An 18,891-nucleotide genomic window follows, 5' to 3' on the forward strand; every position below is an offset into this window, starting at 1 on the left:
TATCTATTCATATAGGGGATATATTTTTGTAGATATGTTAAAAAAAATTAGCTCCAGAACTCTGGTAATTAAGGATAGGCCTACTGTGATGGGGAAAAAGCAGGCTGATTTTCAAATTCAAAAAATAAAAATCTAAGCATTCTCATTTATATTTTTTTACTTACTTCAGGCTAATATCTTTAAGAGTAAAGAGACAGTGCCAGGATATGATTGATTGTTACAGCTTAAATTTAATTATTTTGCTTTCACATCCTGGTTGCTAAAGGACTTCGTGCTTGGCTCAATGTATATAATTTAGGAAGTATACTTACACGTGCACCATCTCTTCCTGTTGCTCCAGGTTCACCTCTGAAGCCTGTTGGGCCCTGAAATCAAGAAAACAGCAAGAAATATGTTTGTGCCAGACTAAAGAAGGCATGCTTCATGTTGCAACAACGTTAAAGCTTCTAAAATGAGAAAACACAACTGGGATTTAGATGTTCATTGTAAAGCTCTTGTCTTTGAGTACCACCAAAAGTTTTTGTCTTTGCACTTCCTTATCCACAGCCTTTTCTTAATAATCCCTGTGTGGCCTGGTACCAGCATACCTGAGGGGATACCTCCTACCATACTAACGAACCTACGGTCATCTTCCAAAGCCCTACCTCAGGTGCCCTCACCTGAGATTAGTCTGGTAGCAACCCAAGAGAAGGCCTTCTTGGTTGTGACACCAAAACTATGGAATTCTCTCCCCCCAGGGGATATTTGTCTGTCCTTTTCTATCACTGCCTTTCCACCAGTAAGTGAAAACTTTTTGTTTCATGTGGCATTTCCTCAGTGATTCTTTTTTTCTGCCCTATAATTACTATTTCCTTGCTTTTATAAATGTATTTTAGTTCCAGTTTTAATTGGTTTTGTACTGCTTGTTTTAATAGTTAGCCACTAGGCGATCCCAGTGAGAACAAAAATCAGGGCACAAATTTTGTTAATAAATATATCCACAAGTGTCTTATGGCCCCTTCCACATCTGAGTTATGACAAGGACTACAAAATGTTAATTTCATGGTCACTCTACACATAAGGTTGTTATCTGTGGGAAAACATGGTTCTCTCAGTGCCTGCACACATATTACTGCATTAAGTACAATCTCCTTTACCACATAAAGGCTATATCATATGTGCACCATCTTTTTAACAGCACCAGCACCATATGTTTGCTCTTTATCTGCAGCTCTTTATGTGCAGCACAGATTCATGGAACACTGACAGGCTGGAAATGGATGCACATCCATCAAACATTCCTATTTGGCTTCATATGAATCAATTTGCCACTTTGGTTGGGTGCAATCTCACAGACTCTGATGGGACCATATTGAGCAGACAGGGCTTTTGTGTTTATTACAGACAAATGCTACAGAACCTCAGCACATTAACTTGGAAGTGCATGTCAGTTAAATAAATATGCCCTATTTTTAAAATAATCGATTTTACTTATTGTTCTGCTTCATTAAAGGCAATCAGTGTTTGCACTGCTTTCACCTAGGGCAGGCTGGATCGGAAGTTTTGTATACCTTATTTCATCTCCTAATGTTGAAACTCCTATCCTCCCATGGCTGAACGCTTTGGATGTGATAGTGCTATGGAAAAATTGGCTGATGAGTATATGAAGTTTTGAGTTAGTGCACCCAGATCAAGATAAGTTATTGCTTTGTTTATTCCTTGTCTCTTCCTGTTGACTGTTTTTAATTCACTCTGTGTAATCTGCCTTGAATGTCAGTGAGAAAGGTGGTCTATAAATAATGTAAATAAATAAATACGCTGTTTTCTTGTTAAAAATGATGAATCCACCTAAAATGGTTTGAAGAGTATGATCATTAACAAAATGTTAGACCTTTGGCAAAGTGGCTTTCTCTGAATTAATCTAAAGACTTGGAATAGATTCAAGAAAAAAGCAGCCATGTATGTCTGGTTTAAACGCAATTGAATGGATGCTGCTTCCCATAGGAAGCCATTATCACATGAAAATTCCAGTCCTTACTAGTGTAAATCTTGTGTAGTACAATGAGGATTGGAAGTCCTATGTGGAGACCAACTGCCCAAGAATGGCTCCCTATGTAACAACAACAACAACAACATTCGATTTATATACCGCCCTTCAGAACAACTTAATGGCCAATCAGAGCGGTTTACAAAGTATGTTACTATTATCTCCACAACAAAACACCCTGTGAGGTGGGTGGGCTGAGGGAGCTCCAGAGAACTGTGACTAGCCCAAGGTCACCCAGTTGGCTTCAAGTGGAGGAGTGGGGAATCAAACTCGGCTCTCCAGGTTAGAGTCCCGTGCTCTTAACCACTACACCAAACTGGCTCTCATGTAGAACAGTCTCTACCTCATTTAAGTCAGTTTTTAGTCCAATTAGTGGGCACCACATGCCTGCTTGTCTGAATGCAGATATATTTACATAAGCTGAAGTATTCTATCACATTTGCAGTGCTTCACAAGTGACTGTTTATTCAACATCTTGATGAAATGTTGGGGTGTAGTGGCTAGAGTGCTGCATTTGGGAAGGCCGCTCAGCCATGAGGCTCACTGGGTGATCTTTGACCAGTGGCATTCATTCATTCAGCCTAAGTTCACAAGATTGTTGTGAATACAGTGAAGTGGGAAGGAACTTCAAGTTTGCCTCTTTGACTGAACACATAACATTGTTTAGAACATAGGTCTTTACTGGAGAAAGGAAGAATAAATGAAGGAGTAAAAAAAAAACACTAATGGGACATTATGTACTCATGTCATGTTTCTTAGCAGCATTGTTTGATGCATGCCTGGTTCCAAGACTGAATGGTTCCCTGCAATGGGAAGGTTAACAGCTCTCTTGATATTCACATCATTTGAGAAAAAAAACCCTTCATTGTCTGATATGTTTTCTACCTTTTCTTCTAAATAATTTTATCCCCTTAGGAAGATCTGAAATAGTATCTGTTTCTTTAAACAATTGTTTAAAGGGTATCTCTCTCTTTAAACAACTGTCGGATACTTACTAAATTCAACCCCCCTGTTTTCTTATCCTGCCCCCCCTGGTCATTTTCTTACCTTTTCACCTTTGCCTCCTGGGCCACCAGCAATGCCTCTTTCTCCAGGGATTCCACTAGGTCCAGATGGGCCTGAGGAACCAGCTGCACCAACAGAACCAGGTTCACCCTGGTAGAATAAATAAGGGGGAAGGAAACATTAATTCTTTAAGGCTCCTAGAAAGAAAAGAAACAGTGCATTCTAATGCACTGCCAACCACCTGCTTATTTTGTTTGTTAACTTTTCTGAACTGTGACTCTAAAAAGAATTAATAGTAGTGTCTCAAGCAGTTTTTCATGTTCTTCAAACAATCTATTTCTCAACCATGCAGACAGACATATGGAAGGTGTCCTATGAAGGCTCAGATATGTCTGAATATATTAGATTGACATGGAGGGTGACTGTTGCACATTCTAAATTAATCCAGTATTAAACATGTGGTTCCTGGCAACCCTAGACACTGCTATGCATGCTAAAAGCAGCACCCAGAACCTGAAAGCTTACACAATGATTCCTGGAGTTCTCCATACTCCCCTTGTTAAATTTTAGAAAAGATTGTGTGAGTAGAACTGATCCATCTTAGATTAGTCTTTATTTATCTTTACCAGATGTTTCTCCGTTCTGGACTTGAGGATGCGGGGGAGGAGAAGGAATTTGTGGAGGGGATGTAGCTCAGTGGTAGAGAATCAGTTTTGTATGCAGAAAGTCCCAGGTTCAATACCCGGCATCTCCAGTTTAAAGGATCAGGTAGGAGGTGATGAGAAAAAACACCTGAGATTCTGGTGAGCCGTTGCCAGTCTGAGTAGAAAATACTGACCTTGATGGACCAAGGGTATGATTCAGTGTGGGGCAGCTTCATATGTGTGTTTGTGTGTGTGTGTGTGTGTGTGTATACATACAAATATGTATGTATCTCTATATATCCATATTTATCTAATATGCACACACACACACATACACACACTCTGAGGACACAACACAGAAGGTAAGGTTGCCAACTCTAGCTTGGGGAATTCCTGGAAATTGGGGGGGGGCAGTGTCTTTGATAGGGGGAATTTGGGGAGGGATGGCACCTAGAATCTATTGTATACCATAGAGCCTGCCCTTCAATGTTACCATTTTCTGCAAGGAAACTGATCTCTGAAGTCTGGAATTCAGTTGTAATTCTGGGCAAATTTCAGGCCCCACCTGGAGGTTGGTAACCTTAATTGGAGGAAGGAGTTATGTTCCCTTCTCCAGGGCTGTATTAACCTATGGCCAGGCCCCTAGGCTTTCAGGTATTTCAGGCCCCCTCCGGCACTTCAATCTTTCACCCCAACACAGCTGACAGCCTGACCCTGGTACGGTAGATACTAGACCACAGTACATACCCATAAGAGTCTCCTGAACAATTCTACTCACAATTTTAAAAATATTTTTATTGTGTGAATAGAACTCTTCAGGAAAGCACATTCTGGGGGTATAATTGTTCAATACTGTAATATTTTGAGGTGAATAAAATGTTTATTATTTATTTAAAAATTTATAATGTATGGATAATTGTTTTAATATAAGAGACCATTTGTTTCACTTCAATAAGGAAGCAGCTAATTATCTTATTAATAGAGGTTATATAAAAGAATCAATTAATTGTAATTTATGTGGGGATGTAAAAATTGACAGGACCCTAGAGTTGCCAGGTCTAGGTTGGGAAATTCCTGGAGATTTGAGGGGGCGGAACCTGAAGAAGGTGGGGTTTGGGGAGGGGAGGGGCCTCAGCGGGGTATAATTCCATAGAGATCACCCTTCAAAGCAGCCATTTTTTCCAGGGGAACTGATCTCTGTTGCCTGGAGATCAGTTGTAATTCCGGGAGATCTCCAGCTATCAGCTGGAGTCTGGCAAGCCTACCCCTAGTCCCTGTGGGCCCCTAGGCTACAGCCTAGTCAGCCTTATGAATAATAGGGCCCTGCCCTTCCCCTTTCTGTAGTTCCTCAAATGTTAAAGTCACATGGAGCTGCTTAAAAAAACCCTTCTCTCACAGGAGATACTATTCACAGATCTTCAATTTGGCCCATTTACAGCTGTATGAGTGCACAGGGTTGCAACTATAGGCTGCCAGAGAACTAAGGAAAGGAGGGAGGAGCAATTAAATGTGATGTACAGAATGGCTTCCCTGAAAGGAATTTAAAATGCAAGATATGTATAACCCCATGCAAAATTGCCTCTCTTTTCAGGATCGATTATGATTTACCAAACTCTCTACAGTGACAACAGGGTTTTTAAAACTTTTGACAACTTGGAGAGAATAGTGGCAGAGGCCTAGGAGGACCCTACTAGTGCTAAGCAAAAGGTCACAAGCAAGATAAACTTCTCTGCCTGTTCCTGTTCCACCAGGAAATGTACCATCAGCCAAGTTGCCCGCCTCCTGCACCAATAATGTCATCTTCTCACGCCTCTCAGGGCCAAGCTACACATGACGAATGACACTTGAACGGCAAGTGGATTGAGTGGAGGGCAAGTGAACAGGGAGAAATACACTTGCTGTTCAAGTGTCATTCGTCATGTGTAGCTTGGCCCTCAGATACGAGGCCTCCTGGGTAGGCCCTCTTCTGTCTTTCACTGATTATGGCAATTCTTTTGATCCTCCCCCCTCACGGCTCTGCATTATCTCACTGCCTGCCTTCTCCTAACAATTTCAGTCCAGGGTGGGGGTAACTTGCAAGCCTTTCACTCCTACTTCCTCTGAGATTTTTGAATCATCATCAGTGCACTCTTGTTCTCATCTTAATCTCTCCTCCCTCGTTATTTGGATTAGAAGAAAATGCTTAAGACTTCCTAAATGGCCCGGGCAATGGTATTTCCTCCAAGGAACGAAACTGCAGTCCCCTCCTATAAAGTGCCATCCAAAATACATCACTGACGAACATATAAGTTGATGCAACTTTGCTAACAGGTGGAACCAGGGTAAATCATACCGGCCCTGATCCTCAGAGACACCTGACAAGCACCTTTAATAGAAAGCAGCCTCTTTAGTTACTGCACAAAAATCCCCTCTCAAAACCCAGAGCTTCAAAAGTAAACTTTGGAGCTGGTGAGGAGTTGTCATTTTAAGGAAAAGGTGACAAGCATCTTTTCTTGTGGGTGCCAAAAGTGAATTCTGAGAATCATAGATACAACTTCCAAGAGGTGAACCTCTAACAAGGGCTTGCAATCAAAACCCAATCAAAAACATTCAGATATGACAGCTGTTAACATTTGGCTAGTTGTGCAGGTAGTTAACCCTTTCATTCTTGGAAATGAAAGAATTTAACTTGGAGTCACAAGTGTATTCCATTTATATTTGCAAAAGATTTGGCCCAGTGTTTCAGGATTACATGTGAGAATTTTGCCATTGATGGCCCCATAAGCACTCACGTTGAGGAGGCTAGACTGCCCTCCCCAGGACTCCAGAAATACTGCAAGTTTTCTCCCTTACCTTGTTACCATCAGTCCCAGGTGGGCCAGATGGGCCACGGCTTCCAATGGAACCTACAGGACCAACAGCACCACTTTCACCTGGAGGGCCACGTTCACCCTGCAGTAAACAGATTGATGGGCATTTGAATAGTGTCCAGAACATATAATATGTTAGGGTGAAGAAGCCAACTGCATTACACTGACGCTGAAAAATGTTAGTGGTATAGTTAATAAGCGCTACCTACTAGCTCATGTAAAATGCAAGCTATTGAATGCCATTTAGATTTAAGGATATGCCTTAAGCCATCTTCAGATGTTATACATACAAACTAGGAACCCATCACCTGCACATCAGCTCCTACAAACTGGGATTCCATCAGAGCAGTCCCTGCAATGCACCTGATATATGTGGTTCCTATTTCCCATGAATTAGGCAATGTTGGATTTCCCATGTGTCTTGCCCACTTCACACAAAACCAGTGACTATGCATATTAGGTGCATCATAGAACAGCGCACTGCTGATATGTATAGTTCATGTGGACCTAACATCTAAAGAGGACCCTATTCTCATGCTGAACTGTTCAAGCTCATGTAGAGTTGCTGAGCAATTCTATCTCAATATCTAAGTTGATCTTTTGATCAATATCTGTTGATTATATTGAATTACACTGAGTAATCCACCTTGAGTCTTAGAGAGAAAGGCAAGAGTATAAATAATGCAAATTACAAAAAAATATTATATAGAGATATATGAGAATATGGTTAAATTTATTGCATATAAAAGTTTGGCAAAGTCTTGTGATTCCTGAAGTCCACACCAGTCTATGATCTTCCCAGCTCAACTTTTACAGTGGTCAAAAGACATCCTCCCTCTTTTGTCATCAGAATAGCTGACAGGATCCAAAAAGAACCCAACCCCAAATTTTCATATTGCCTTCAAGACATTTTTCAATGGAATCTGTTCACATATTCAGCTGCTAGTCATCAGTACAGTAGAGTACACTCAGTACAGTCACTAAATATAGCCTCATCAAGTGAAGTAAATGCATGTATGAATCAGCCTGTTAAAAAATAAACCCTTTTGAATCCTTGCAAAACATAGCAAAACCAACTTACTCTAACACCAGCAGGACCAGGGAGCCCAAATTCACCATGAAGACCCTATGCACAAAAGGAAGACCGATTAACTTTATGTACAATCCTTCTTGGTTAAGAATTCCCCTCATGATCAACTAAGGATCTTTTGTTTCTGTGAGATTACACTGAAAGATTACCGACATTCTGAACTACAAACTACAGTGCAGTGAGGCCCAGACTTCTACCCAGGAAAAATTATATCTAGTTTTTTATTTCCTGCATCAGAGGAATGATATCATAAGAACATGCATGTTCCAATGTTAACACTTTCATGTTCTTAGAAACACTATAACCAGTCTTTTCTAATGTAAGAGAGGTCAAAGTCCCAAGGAAAAGAAGCTGGATTCTGTCTTACTCTCTGCCAGAAGATGATGGCTGGGTAGTATAGTGGATGAAGTGCTGTACTGGGGAGATTAACAGTGAAATCCTAAACAGAGTTACTCTAGTCTAAATCTATTGAAATCAATGGGCTTAGACTGGAGTAACTCTGCTTAGGATTTTACTGTTAGTTTCAAATTCCCATTTAGCCATGAAGCTTGTCGGGTGACTTTGGGCCAGTCAATCTTTCTTAACGTAACTAAACTTCACAGGGTTATTGAGAAGACAAAAATCAAGGGGGGGGGGGACCCTACATTCTGCCCAGGGCTCCTGAGATAGCAATGAGATAAGTAAATAAAAACAAATAAAGATACATCAAGAATAAGGCACCTATTTAAGGCTGTGTGTGTTCAGACAGAGAGAGAGCAAAAAAAACCCCATCTAGTAGTTTAGGGAAATTAAAAAGTTACATTTTGAATGGCTATCTTTAAAATTAATGTGGCTCCCCCCCCATTGCACACTATCTTTACTTAGAAGTTGTGAAACTGCTTGTACAGTTAGGGTTTCCACTCTGTCTTGGGGAATTCCTGGAGATTTGGAGTTATGCCTAGGGAAGCTGGAGTCTGGGGAAGGGAGGGAACTCAGCAGGATGTGATGCTATAGAGTCTAATAGCTGAAGCTGCCATTTTCTCCTGGGGAACTGATCTCGGTAGTCTGTTATCACTTACTCTTTCTCCTGGTTTGCCAGCTTCACCTACTGGGCCTGCGGGACCAGGTAGACCCTAAATGAATAAGCATGAAGAGATGATTAGATATATATAAGTGTACCATGCATTTTAAAATAAAGGCAAATGAGTCCATAAGACTTGCAACAAGAAGCAGCTTAATCAGGATGGCAATTTAAAGCCAGAGGGATTGCAATATGAATCACATTCAAAGTACAATGAAATGCTCCTACAGAGATCAAGGGCTTTTATTATGTCACTGCTGTCTAATCAAACCACCTTATTCTTGCTATATCTGCTTCGGATCCTTATTTTCTGACTTTGCTTTTTGCTCCATCTTAATGAAAGTATGCTAGACAGTTGATCTTGTTAGATCAAAGAAAGCCTAGGACTATGCAAAACTGTTCATCCCCTCTATAAGACATACGAGAATTCCAAAGCTTCTTAAGAAACAGGTTACTTAACCAGTTCACTTGCAGGTTAATTATAGCCCTTTTTACATGGATCTAAATGTATTTATACTTATTGCCTAGTGAATCAGTGGGAATACCATCCTTCCATCCACTCCCAGCTATGCCTACATGTGTTGAATATAACGTGTAGTGCTTCTTCAACTCATAGAATCTAGTGTACACAAGATCAAAAACCTGTGATCTTTACCCCCTAATTACACCTGGCAAGGATTACATGTCATCAGGTATTATTGGGACTAGACAGAATCGAGCTGGAGGTGAACACAACTTCATTGCCAAATGCACGTGTTCAGTTACATATGAAAAGGGTTTCAGATAATTTTACTAAATTTGATTAGCAATGGCTTGCTCTCATCTAAAGTTCTGATTTCCTTAGCATGCAAACCTGGGCTCTGGAACTCAGTTTTAGCATATGTTATTATTAGATTACTGGTTCATTTGCCAGCAAGCTAATTAAAATTAAACATACTAGAATGTACAGAGCAGAAGATAATTTCTATATACCATTCCACAAAGTTGAAAACATCTTGCTGCTGTTCCAAACATGGATTTCCAATGATAGAATCTTCAAACTGCATCTTAATATTAGATTCTAATAAGAATTACCATATTTACTTAGTTAAGTTTATCTATTACTTACCTGGAAGCCAGGAGCACCAGCTGGACCAGTTTCACCTTTGGCACCAGCATTACCCTACAAGCAATAAAGCGAAAATAAATAACTACATCAGAAATGAGAACAAGTTAGAATTTTTTATCAATACATGGAATTCTGCAGTATATAATGAAACGAGCAATTGCTCCGAGGCAGAACTACACAAAGGAATGTATGTGTAAATCACACCATCCATTAAAATGCATGGCCAACTAATTCCAGGTGGTGGAACTCCATGTTCACATTAAAAGTTAACAGATCTTGTAAAGCATCTTGTACTTACAACAACACCAATTGATCCTTGAGCCCCATTGTTTCCATCAGGACCAGGATTACCCTAGAGTAAAAAGAATTTAATTACAAAAGAAAACATACACCATGCTTTCTGCCCCCTTCCAAAAACCAAATAGGCAAAAACTGTTGAAGTTGGGCATTTAATGAATGAGAAGCTATAGCTAGGTCAGGTGGTGTCCTAGTATAAGCAGAAAGCACAGCTGGAACTTCCATTGATCTACCTCAGCTGCAGCCATATTCAACACCATTCTGGACAGCCTCCTTATGCTTCTGGGGGAGTTAATGGGGCTGCAGCAGGAAGGCATAAAAGCCCCATAACACTAGAGGAACACGCTCACAGTTCTTAGGATCTGAGCTTTTATCTCAAGAGTCATCCACTCACTTGGTACAGTGGTACTGTGACAAAAATTTGATTCTAGCATATTAACACACCCTTTCCTCCATCTAAGAGTTCTTTTCATGGAGTTGTTCCACAGAGGTAATTTGGCTTTGATATAGAAACATGGCGTAGCTACAATTTCACATGATGGCTTTATTCTTAGAAAGCCTTTTTTCTGAGGGATCCATTTCCATTTTACACATTGATGTGTAAAAGAAAAGCTGATACAACAAAGACAGTGCAAGGTATTAACTTCTGGCAATTGAAAGAAAATCTAAGTGTGTGTGTGTGTGTGTTCAAGTTGCAATCGACTTATGGCAACCTCAGCAAGGGGCTTTCAAGGCAAGTGAGGAGCAGAGGTGGTTTGCTAGTGCCTTCCTCTGCAGAGTCTTCCTTGGTGGTCACCCATTCAAGTATGGACCCTGCTTAGCTTCCAAGATCTGATGAGACTGGGCTATACCATGCCGCCTTCCCTTCCTAAGAATATATCTGACTTAAATCAGAAGAAGCCTCTATGCAACTTGCATTTCGTTCTCTTAGACATTTGCCTATCCTTTTCTAAATCTTGTTATACAGGATATAAAGTAGCACATACCCGAAGGCCAGCAAGACCAACATGGCCTCTGTCACCAGGTTTGCCAGGTTCACCCTAAAACAGAATGGGAAAAAAGTTAGTGGAAGTCTCCAAATCAAAGCGAACAATAGCTACTTCCCATGCATTTTATTTCTGCCTATGTATCTCCAGTCTTCTACATATCTAAGGATCCACTCAAACTCTTTACAGCCACAAACCCAAAGAAATGTAGAAGTGGAAGGGAACTAATGAAGTCTAATTCACTACCCCACTATGTAATTTAACGCAAAGAGATGCTTTTACAACCTTTCTCTGAAGAGCCTCAGGGAAGTAGATTCTAGAACCTCCTTGGGCAGCCTTTCACTGTGGCCCTGACTGGATAATTAGGATGCTTCTGCACTGTAATTTGAATCTGCACTAATCATCTCTCTCTCTCTCTCTCCCTCTGTGGCATTGAGTACAGTTATTTACATTCATCAGGCTTTCAAATGGCCTGACAAATACACACAAGGTATCACGGCCAAGAAAAAGAAAGGTACAGAGCAAAATTAGTGTTTTATTCAGCCAATTATTGTTGTAGATCTGAATTATTTGGTCTGGACTATTGTAGGCTACTTGAGACAGTTCCATCTTCAACTGAAGATAGAAGATCTCATGTCTGAATGTTTCACCATGTTTCAAAAAACAAAACCTTTTGAGTATATGAAGTTAGCATACCAGGGAGAGGCCTAGGCTCCCTCACCTGCTAGATTTCCTCAGAGCGTGACTTTTGAAGGAGATGAGCCTTCAAACACACATTCTATTTGTGATCTGAAGTGGTAAAATCCAGGAAAACCTGGACCACAGTAATCTTTCTAAGTATGGCCGTTTCCAGACGGCTTACCTGGCTCCGGAACGTTGCGCCATCTTGCGGGGAAAACGCGAAATATCGCGTTTTCTCACGTGAGTTTTGCGCGACATCACATGACGTCGCGCAAAACTCGCGCGAGATAACGCGATATTTCGCGTTTTCCCCGCAAGATGGCGCAACGTTTCGAAGCCAGGTAAGCCGTCTGGAAACGGCCTATGTTGTTTGCCCCTTAGAATTTTTGGCCACAGATCTTCTTCGTTGTTTTTGGTTCAACGCCACCTCTGATCCTTTAAAAAATTGCTCCTCTCAACTTTGAAAGCAACCTGTAGTTAAATGAGATGCAGTGCTGGATATGAAGGCAAACCCTTCCTACGCATGTGTGCATACATCAGAGATTCTGCCAAATAGTAGCCATTCTCTTTATTGAGAATAAAATGCCCACATGTGTGGGTCTGACAACCAGGTCCCAAAGCTCCTTATGCCAACAAAGGCATACTTAGGAATGTGGTGGGTTCTCCCTCACTGGCAGTCTTCAAGGAGTGGCTGGACGAATACATGTCGGGGATGCTTTAGGCTGTTCCTGCATGGGGCAGGGAGTTGGACTAGATGGTCTGTCAGGCCCCTTCCAACTCTATGATTCTGTAATTCTATGAACAGGATTCTGCATCATTTAAGGTCATGGGCTGTAGCATTACCCTAACATTGTAGTGATATTATTCTCATATGCACACTGCGATACTGAAACTTTAAAAGTGAAATCATGCAGGCACCCTTTCAGTTGCCACATCATTAAAACTGCAAGGCCTCATTACACTTACATTGGGACCTTTTGGTCCTGGGAATCCTATGATGCCAGGTTCACCTCTGGGACCAGCTGGACCGACTGGTCCAGGTCTTCCATCAGGACCAGTCAGACCCTAGAGAAAAATATCATTTCTTTTATTTTAAGTACACAGACAATGAAACTCCCTGTGTTATCCACCAGGTCGGGTTTCAGGTCGGGTTCATCAGTTTACACAAGTGAAATGGACAGTTGACAATGAGTTATGCTATAGGTATTTGCCAATTTGTATCCACATGCTCCTATGTCTGAGACAGTTTACAACATTAACCAAATTATAAGACAATACATAATAACAATAAAAATTAGGACATACATAACTGAACACAAAGCACAAATCAAAACAACTGTAACACTCTTCGCATCACCATCACATTGATTCATAGCTCCCAAGTCTCAAGAATCACCCTTGTGAAATGTAATTAAAAAGATGGGCTCTGCAAATTTCCTCTGGTAGACCTTTTCTAGAGAGGGGAGCAAACACAGATCTCACCACTTTGGCGTGAATGTGAAGTTGAGCTGGCACAACAAGCAAACCCTGTTGTGGGGACATCAACAAGGGTTCAGACAGAAAGAACAGTCTTTCAGGCGCATTGGTCCCAAATTGTAAAGGGCTTTATAGATCAAAACTATTGAACTGAGCCTGGAAACAAATAGGTGCATCACAAAGATGTTGCAGCACAGGTGTAATATGTACTTCATGACTAACACACATCAATGTTTGTCCCAGCATTTTATTCCAACTGAAGTTTCTGGGAGATGTTCAAGGGTAGCCCCATGTAAAGCATGTTACAATAATCTATCCTTAACCTTACAAAAAGAAGGATCTCTGTTACCAGATCTGTTGAAACCAGAAGGGAGGATAAATCTTAAACTGAGCAGAGTTAATAGAAGGTGGTCTTAGCAACCACACCAACCTGGTCCTTTATCAACAAAGCTGGATGGACAACTTTTAGTCATTATTTTTATTAGCTACAATTAGCTACTATTTTTTTAAACAGGCCTATGTTGGGTAGCCATGATAGAATGTTGGCCATGGGGGGACCTACATTTCAGCTCTGGATCAGCCATGGCTATCTATAGGCCAATCACAATCTCTTAGCCTAAACTAAGTCATAGGGAGATTGTTAGGATCAATGTGATGCAAATTATCAGACACTTAGTACATTGAATGCTACTGTGGAAACGATTTATAAAAATATAAAAGCTAGCTAAAATATTTATGTTTCTAAATAGATCTTTGCAGAATCAGGAGTGGAATACTTACAACAGGACCTTCTTTGCCAGCAGGGCCTGGGCTTCCAGACTGACCAGGGAGACCCTGAAAAACGCAGAAAGTTCATCTCAGTGTCTTTGTCTCTCTCACAAGACATATTTTTGCACAAGATTCAAATGAAAACATGTGTTGCTATCAATTCTATACAAGTTTACTGGGAAGTTCCTACTGAATTCAATGGAACAAACACAAGCAAGTGTGCACAGGTTTTCTACCTTAGTTTCATATTTGCAAAATAGAAAAATGTACAATCTGTCTTGGAATGAACAAAAACTGTTCTAATCACATGAAGTGTCATTGGAGTTAACAATAGCATAAGGAACCGAGGCCCGACTTACCGGGCGGAGGCTTTGCAGCCGGCGGCCGGAGGGAGGATCGGCTGAGAGTCCCCGGCGTCGGCGTCCCGGCAGGCTCCTCGGTCTGGGGCGGCCAATCAGTTTGAACCTTGGCCGCCCAATTGGAGCCGCCGGGGGGGTGGCTGCCGGGGGGCGGGGCCAACCGCCGGACCTGGAGGGCGAGGTTCTCCCTCTGGTCCGCCGGCTCTGCATTTAGGCAGACCTGGCTCCCGCCGCCCGGCAGTCTGCGCCGGGACGCGAACCCCACCCTCCACTCCCTGTTTTTCTGCGAATTATTTGTCACAGCTTTGCGGGTAGCATTGGATCGGATCTCTATCTGGGGGACCAGGGCCATGGCTCTGGTACCCTGTTCAGGGGATTCCCATATGGAATCTTGGGAGTGAGGTGAGTGGCAGACCCGGGCGGGGGTTGCGAGGTACTCACTCCCAGGTGGCAGGGGAATCAGGCAGAGGTATACACCCATCTGATTCCCCCATAATGTCACTCCTTGGTGCCCCCTCCTTCAGCGGGGGTCCTGAAGGGGGGGAGGGTTCAGCGGCTGACAGGCGGGCCAGCCTTTGCTTGAGATCCGATCCATATGCTTGCCAATGCTCCTTGTTTGCTGTTTCTGTTTGCAATAAAGTTGTGGCCTGTTTTCCCCAGCTCTGGTTGTTCTGAGTCTTTTGCGCGCCGTCCTCCCGACTGGGCTTAAGCTTAGGCTGCAATGTATTTTAATATATAGTGCACTTTTAAAATGGGGCTTTTTTAAAAAAAAGCCAACTAATTTCAGCAAACAAGTATCCTCTAACATTTTACTATTTTGTTCACCCATCAATCTGGATGTTGCTCCCTTCAAAGCCACACCACCCACCCATACTTACTCTTGCACCCATGAGACCAGGTTCACCAGGGCGACCCGTATCACCACTAGGACCTTTACTACCAGAAGGGCCAGAAGCACCACGATTACCAGCAGCACCCTACAAAGAGATACATCAAGCTCAGCTTGGAGGGAACAAAACTAGAAACAAGGTCAACATTCCTCTAGCTTTTATTTTAAAAAATCCCAAACAAACCCAACTATTTGTTATAAAACTCTGGTTTCTTAAGGGAAAAAAGTTGGCTTACTATAACACCAGCTCTACCATCAGGTCCAGGGAGACCACGAGATCCAGGAACACCCTATAAAAAGGAGGGAGAGACCATAAAAATCAGATCAGAAACCAAATGCACTTCAGATCCAAGGCAAAAAGAGGGTTTACAACAACAAAGGTTGTTGGCATAGCCTGCCATTTGTCATGCATTTGATGATGAACAACATCCTTTAACACTGACAAATAAGACCTTGTTTCCCAACATTTGATTTCTTCTTTTCTTTAAAAGAGAACTTGAATTCAGAATACCCTGGAAAAGTTGAATTAGAATCTGTTCTGTGGTTTTAACTGGGTACTATATAGACTGTAATGGAGAGAACAGGAAGTACCCTGTGGAGCAACTGATATGTTCCTCAAGATTATACTTAAGTCAGCCATGTGGATTAAACCTACCGCCACTGTGTTATCAGTTAAATGTTGGGACCAAATAGGTTGAAGCATCCTGCACAACTTGACTGATCAAGTGTGCACACTGATCACCTGTGCCTCTGAATTTAGGCTTATCTTGATACATCCTTGATCTCGAGCCAATTTGGTCACAGAGCATTCTAATTCAGTGTTGCATCAAAATCTTGATTCTCTATTATTGATTTTAATGGCAGCTCCAAGGGAATCAAATGAGAAATAACCAATGACAGCTTTCAGACTATTAAGGCTACATTTCCATGACACTGACATATAGTGTCTTTTGAGTATATTATGGGTGTGCTATGGTTGTGACTAAGGAAGCTAGATATAGGGCAACCCCACATCAACAGAACAAAGCAAGACTTGACCTAATGATGACAATGGAGCCAATTCACACATTTTATTTTTACATTAATAGAAGCATTACTGCAATTGACCTTTATAACTGGATAACCCTGGGGAAAAATGGTCTTATGCATGTCAATTGCTTCTACTTTCCATTAGATCTGGAGATGAAGAACATGGGCCTGGAAGCAGACAGTTAATGTACATCACACATTACATCTCCACAGCTACGCCAGCATGAAGTTTACATATACTAATTGATACATGGGCTAGAAACATTTTGGTTAAAAGTGACTTTTAAAAAAAGAGTACTGTAATTAAATAGAAAATGGAAGTTGCATTCTATTGGTTTATTGCATGTCCATCTGGATATTCTTTGGAATGGAAGAGTGGAACAGAAGTCAAACTAACTGACCAGCTAACTATATAGCTGAGATGCAAAATACAGGCTCTTCTAGACAAAACTGGAAGCTGCCTTGTATCAAATCAGTCCAATTATTTATTTAGTCCAGTACTGGATGCCATAGCTAACAGTGATCTCCAGTGTATTCCGGCAATGGTCTTTGCTTGCCCTGTGGACCACAATCCTTTAATTGGAGCTCCAGGGCCTATGCATACAAAGCTTGGTTTCCTGCCATTAAGCCCTCGCCTGTTCTGTTCTAATCTGCGGGAGTGCAGAAAACCCCATTCAAGGATTGTCAGGTCATGTATTCCCCTAGCATTTTCTCTTGCTATTTTTGCACTGTATAAAAGTACTTACTCTCAAACCTGCTGGGCCAGGTACACCAGAAGATCCAGGTTCGCCGTTGACACCCCTCTTGCCTTCCTCACCACTTGGGCCAGCAGGTCCAGCAGGGCCAGCAGAACCCTGCATAGAGTAAAGAGAGTAAAACAGTCACTGGCTTGAGTTAAAAATGCTTTTACACCCAATACGCTGTGAACAATTAAGTGCTATAGTACTTACAGGTTCACCCTTGTTACCAGATTCTCCCTTGGATCCAGCAGGTCCAGGCTCACCCTAAATTTTAAAAAAAGAAAGTTAAGAAAGAGCCCATTGCATTTTACCTTCCAAGTAGCCACATTCTCCAATAAGGGAAGACCACTAACAGCCAATGGCCTAGCTACAAGCTTATTGTTAGTGGGCCAACATAATTGTGCTGTCCTTGGTCTACCACTTTGAGGTAGAAGGGGTTCTGTAGACCCTAAAGTTAATTTTTTAAAAATATCGTATATATGATAACTATGAGACTGAGCAGGAGATAATAAAACTGCCCTATCTCACAAGTCTGCTTTTTAGCTCTGAGGGAAGTGTTAAGTAATAACAAAAATGCGAGAAAATGACTAGGATTGTTTGATATTTAAGGTGGATGTCAAAAGCATTACTCAAACTGAACACACCACTCTAAACATTATCATTATCAGTCACTGCTTCATCCCTGGATAAATATTAAGAACGTGGCAAAGATGCCCAACGTTATGGAAGGGGGAAAAGGAGCCATCAGGGAGCTTTGCCCCAGAGCACACCAAGAGGCTGCGATGCACAGAAGCCACATGTGCTTGTTTAGATACTGCATGAGAATAAGTGCCTGCTTTCAGACCTGTTGCCATTACACACGTTAGAAGCCACTATAAAGTTTGACATATCATAGAGAGCATCACTTACAACAAGTCCTCTAGCGCCTGCAGCGCCAGCGGGGCCAGCGGGGCCAGGGATACCACGAGGACCTGGCAGGCCAGGAGCACCAGCCACACCAGGAAGACCCTACACAGAATGCAAAACAAAAGAGAAGAACGCATCACAACCTTCTCTGTAGCATGAATGGAAACACGTTCCATAAAATGATTCAGGTCCATGTAGGCATACTTACAGCTGCACCTTTAGCACCATTAATGCCGTTGGCACCAGGGTTACCCTAAAAAAGAAATCAAAAGATTTTTTAAAATATATGTATTACCCCCTTTTTGCTCTTCCTGGTCATAGAATTCATATTCAGAAATTGCAGAGATTAAATTAGCTTACTGGGGGACCAACAGGACCGGAAGCACCAGGAAGACCAACTTCACCACGTGCGCCAGCAGGACCAGATGGGCCAGGGCTCCCAGCAGATCCAATTTCACCCTGTTTGAGAAAGAGATTTCAGGCATAAATTTTCAAGCACAAGGCAGCAGATGTTGCCCCCCCCTTCAGTACAAATAACCTATACCACTCTCGTCTATTTTTAGAGATGAAAATGGTGATAACACCAGAACACTCATCTAACTCACTCTAAGGGGTACTAGCCAGAATAATCATGGTCAGACTCTGGCTGATTGCTCTTCAAAACAGAAAGGAGCTCCCAATTGCTTTTACAGAACACTTCTTGACATTCGATCTTGGCTCATGTGACATATTGCATGAGATGTGTCAGAAACAGTCCCAAAGAATGCTTTCCTGAGAGTAAGTCCAACAAAATAGGATTCTGATTAGACATGCCCAGGATGGAGCTGTAAATCTTTAACAAACTGCAAACATTTGAAGATACGAGTACTAAACAATTTATATCTCAAAAAAGATATTGCAGAGCTGAAAAAAATTCAGGAGAGGGTAACCAGGGGGTCACAGCACCTTTCTTATGAGGAAAGGTTAAAGAGTCTGGGA

At 41.7% G+C, this 18,891-nt stretch overlaps 1 protein-coding gene across 1 annotated transcript in view; it reads right to left on the minus strand.

Annotated features, from left to right (window-relative positions):
* COL1A2 (collagen type I alpha 2 chain) overlaps window positions 1–18,891 on the minus strand; it is a 70,307-nt gene that overhangs the window by 21,521 nt on the left and 29,895 nt on the right. Inside the window, exons 16-32 of the mRNA XM_054990946.1 lie at window positions 18,274–18,372; window positions 18,122–18,166; window positions 17,917–18,015; window positions 17,218–17,271; window positions 17,014–17,121; window positions 15,475–15,528; window positions 15,228–15,326; window positions 14,003–14,056; window positions 12,713–12,811; window positions 11,066–11,119; window positions 10,081–10,134; window positions 9,783–9,836; window positions 8,673–8,726; window positions 7,606–7,650; window positions 6,508–6,606; window positions 3,074–3,181; window positions 312–365 (exon numbers count right to left, since the gene is read on the minus strand). Of these exons, the coding sequence (XP_054846921.1) occupies window positions 312–365; window positions 3,074–3,181; window positions 6,508–6,606; window positions 7,606–7,650; window positions 8,673–8,726; window positions 9,783–9,836; window positions 10,081–10,134; window positions 11,066–11,119; window positions 12,713–12,811; window positions 14,003–14,056; window positions 15,228–15,326; window positions 15,475–15,528; window positions 17,014–17,121; window positions 17,218–17,271; window positions 17,917–18,015; window positions 18,122–18,166; window positions 18,274–18,372 (1,233 nt within the window). The remainder of the gene's footprint in view (window positions 1–311; window positions 366–3,073; window positions 3,182–6,507; window positions 6,607–7,605; window positions 7,651–8,672; window positions 8,727–9,782; window positions 9,837–10,080; window positions 10,135–11,065; window positions 11,120–12,712; window positions 12,812–14,002; window positions 14,057–15,227; window positions 15,327–15,474; window positions 15,529–17,013; window positions 17,122–17,217; window positions 17,272–17,916; window positions 18,016–18,121; window positions 18,167–18,273; window positions 18,373–18,891) is intronic.

Source organism: Eublepharis macularius, chromosome 11 (genome assembly GCF_028583425.1).
Source record: "Eublepharis macularius isolate TG4126 chromosome 11, MPM_Emac_v1.0, whole genome shotgun sequence".
Taxonomy (NCBI): Eukaryota; Metazoa; Chordata; class Lepidosauria; order Squamata; family Eublepharidae; genus Eublepharis; species Eublepharis macularius.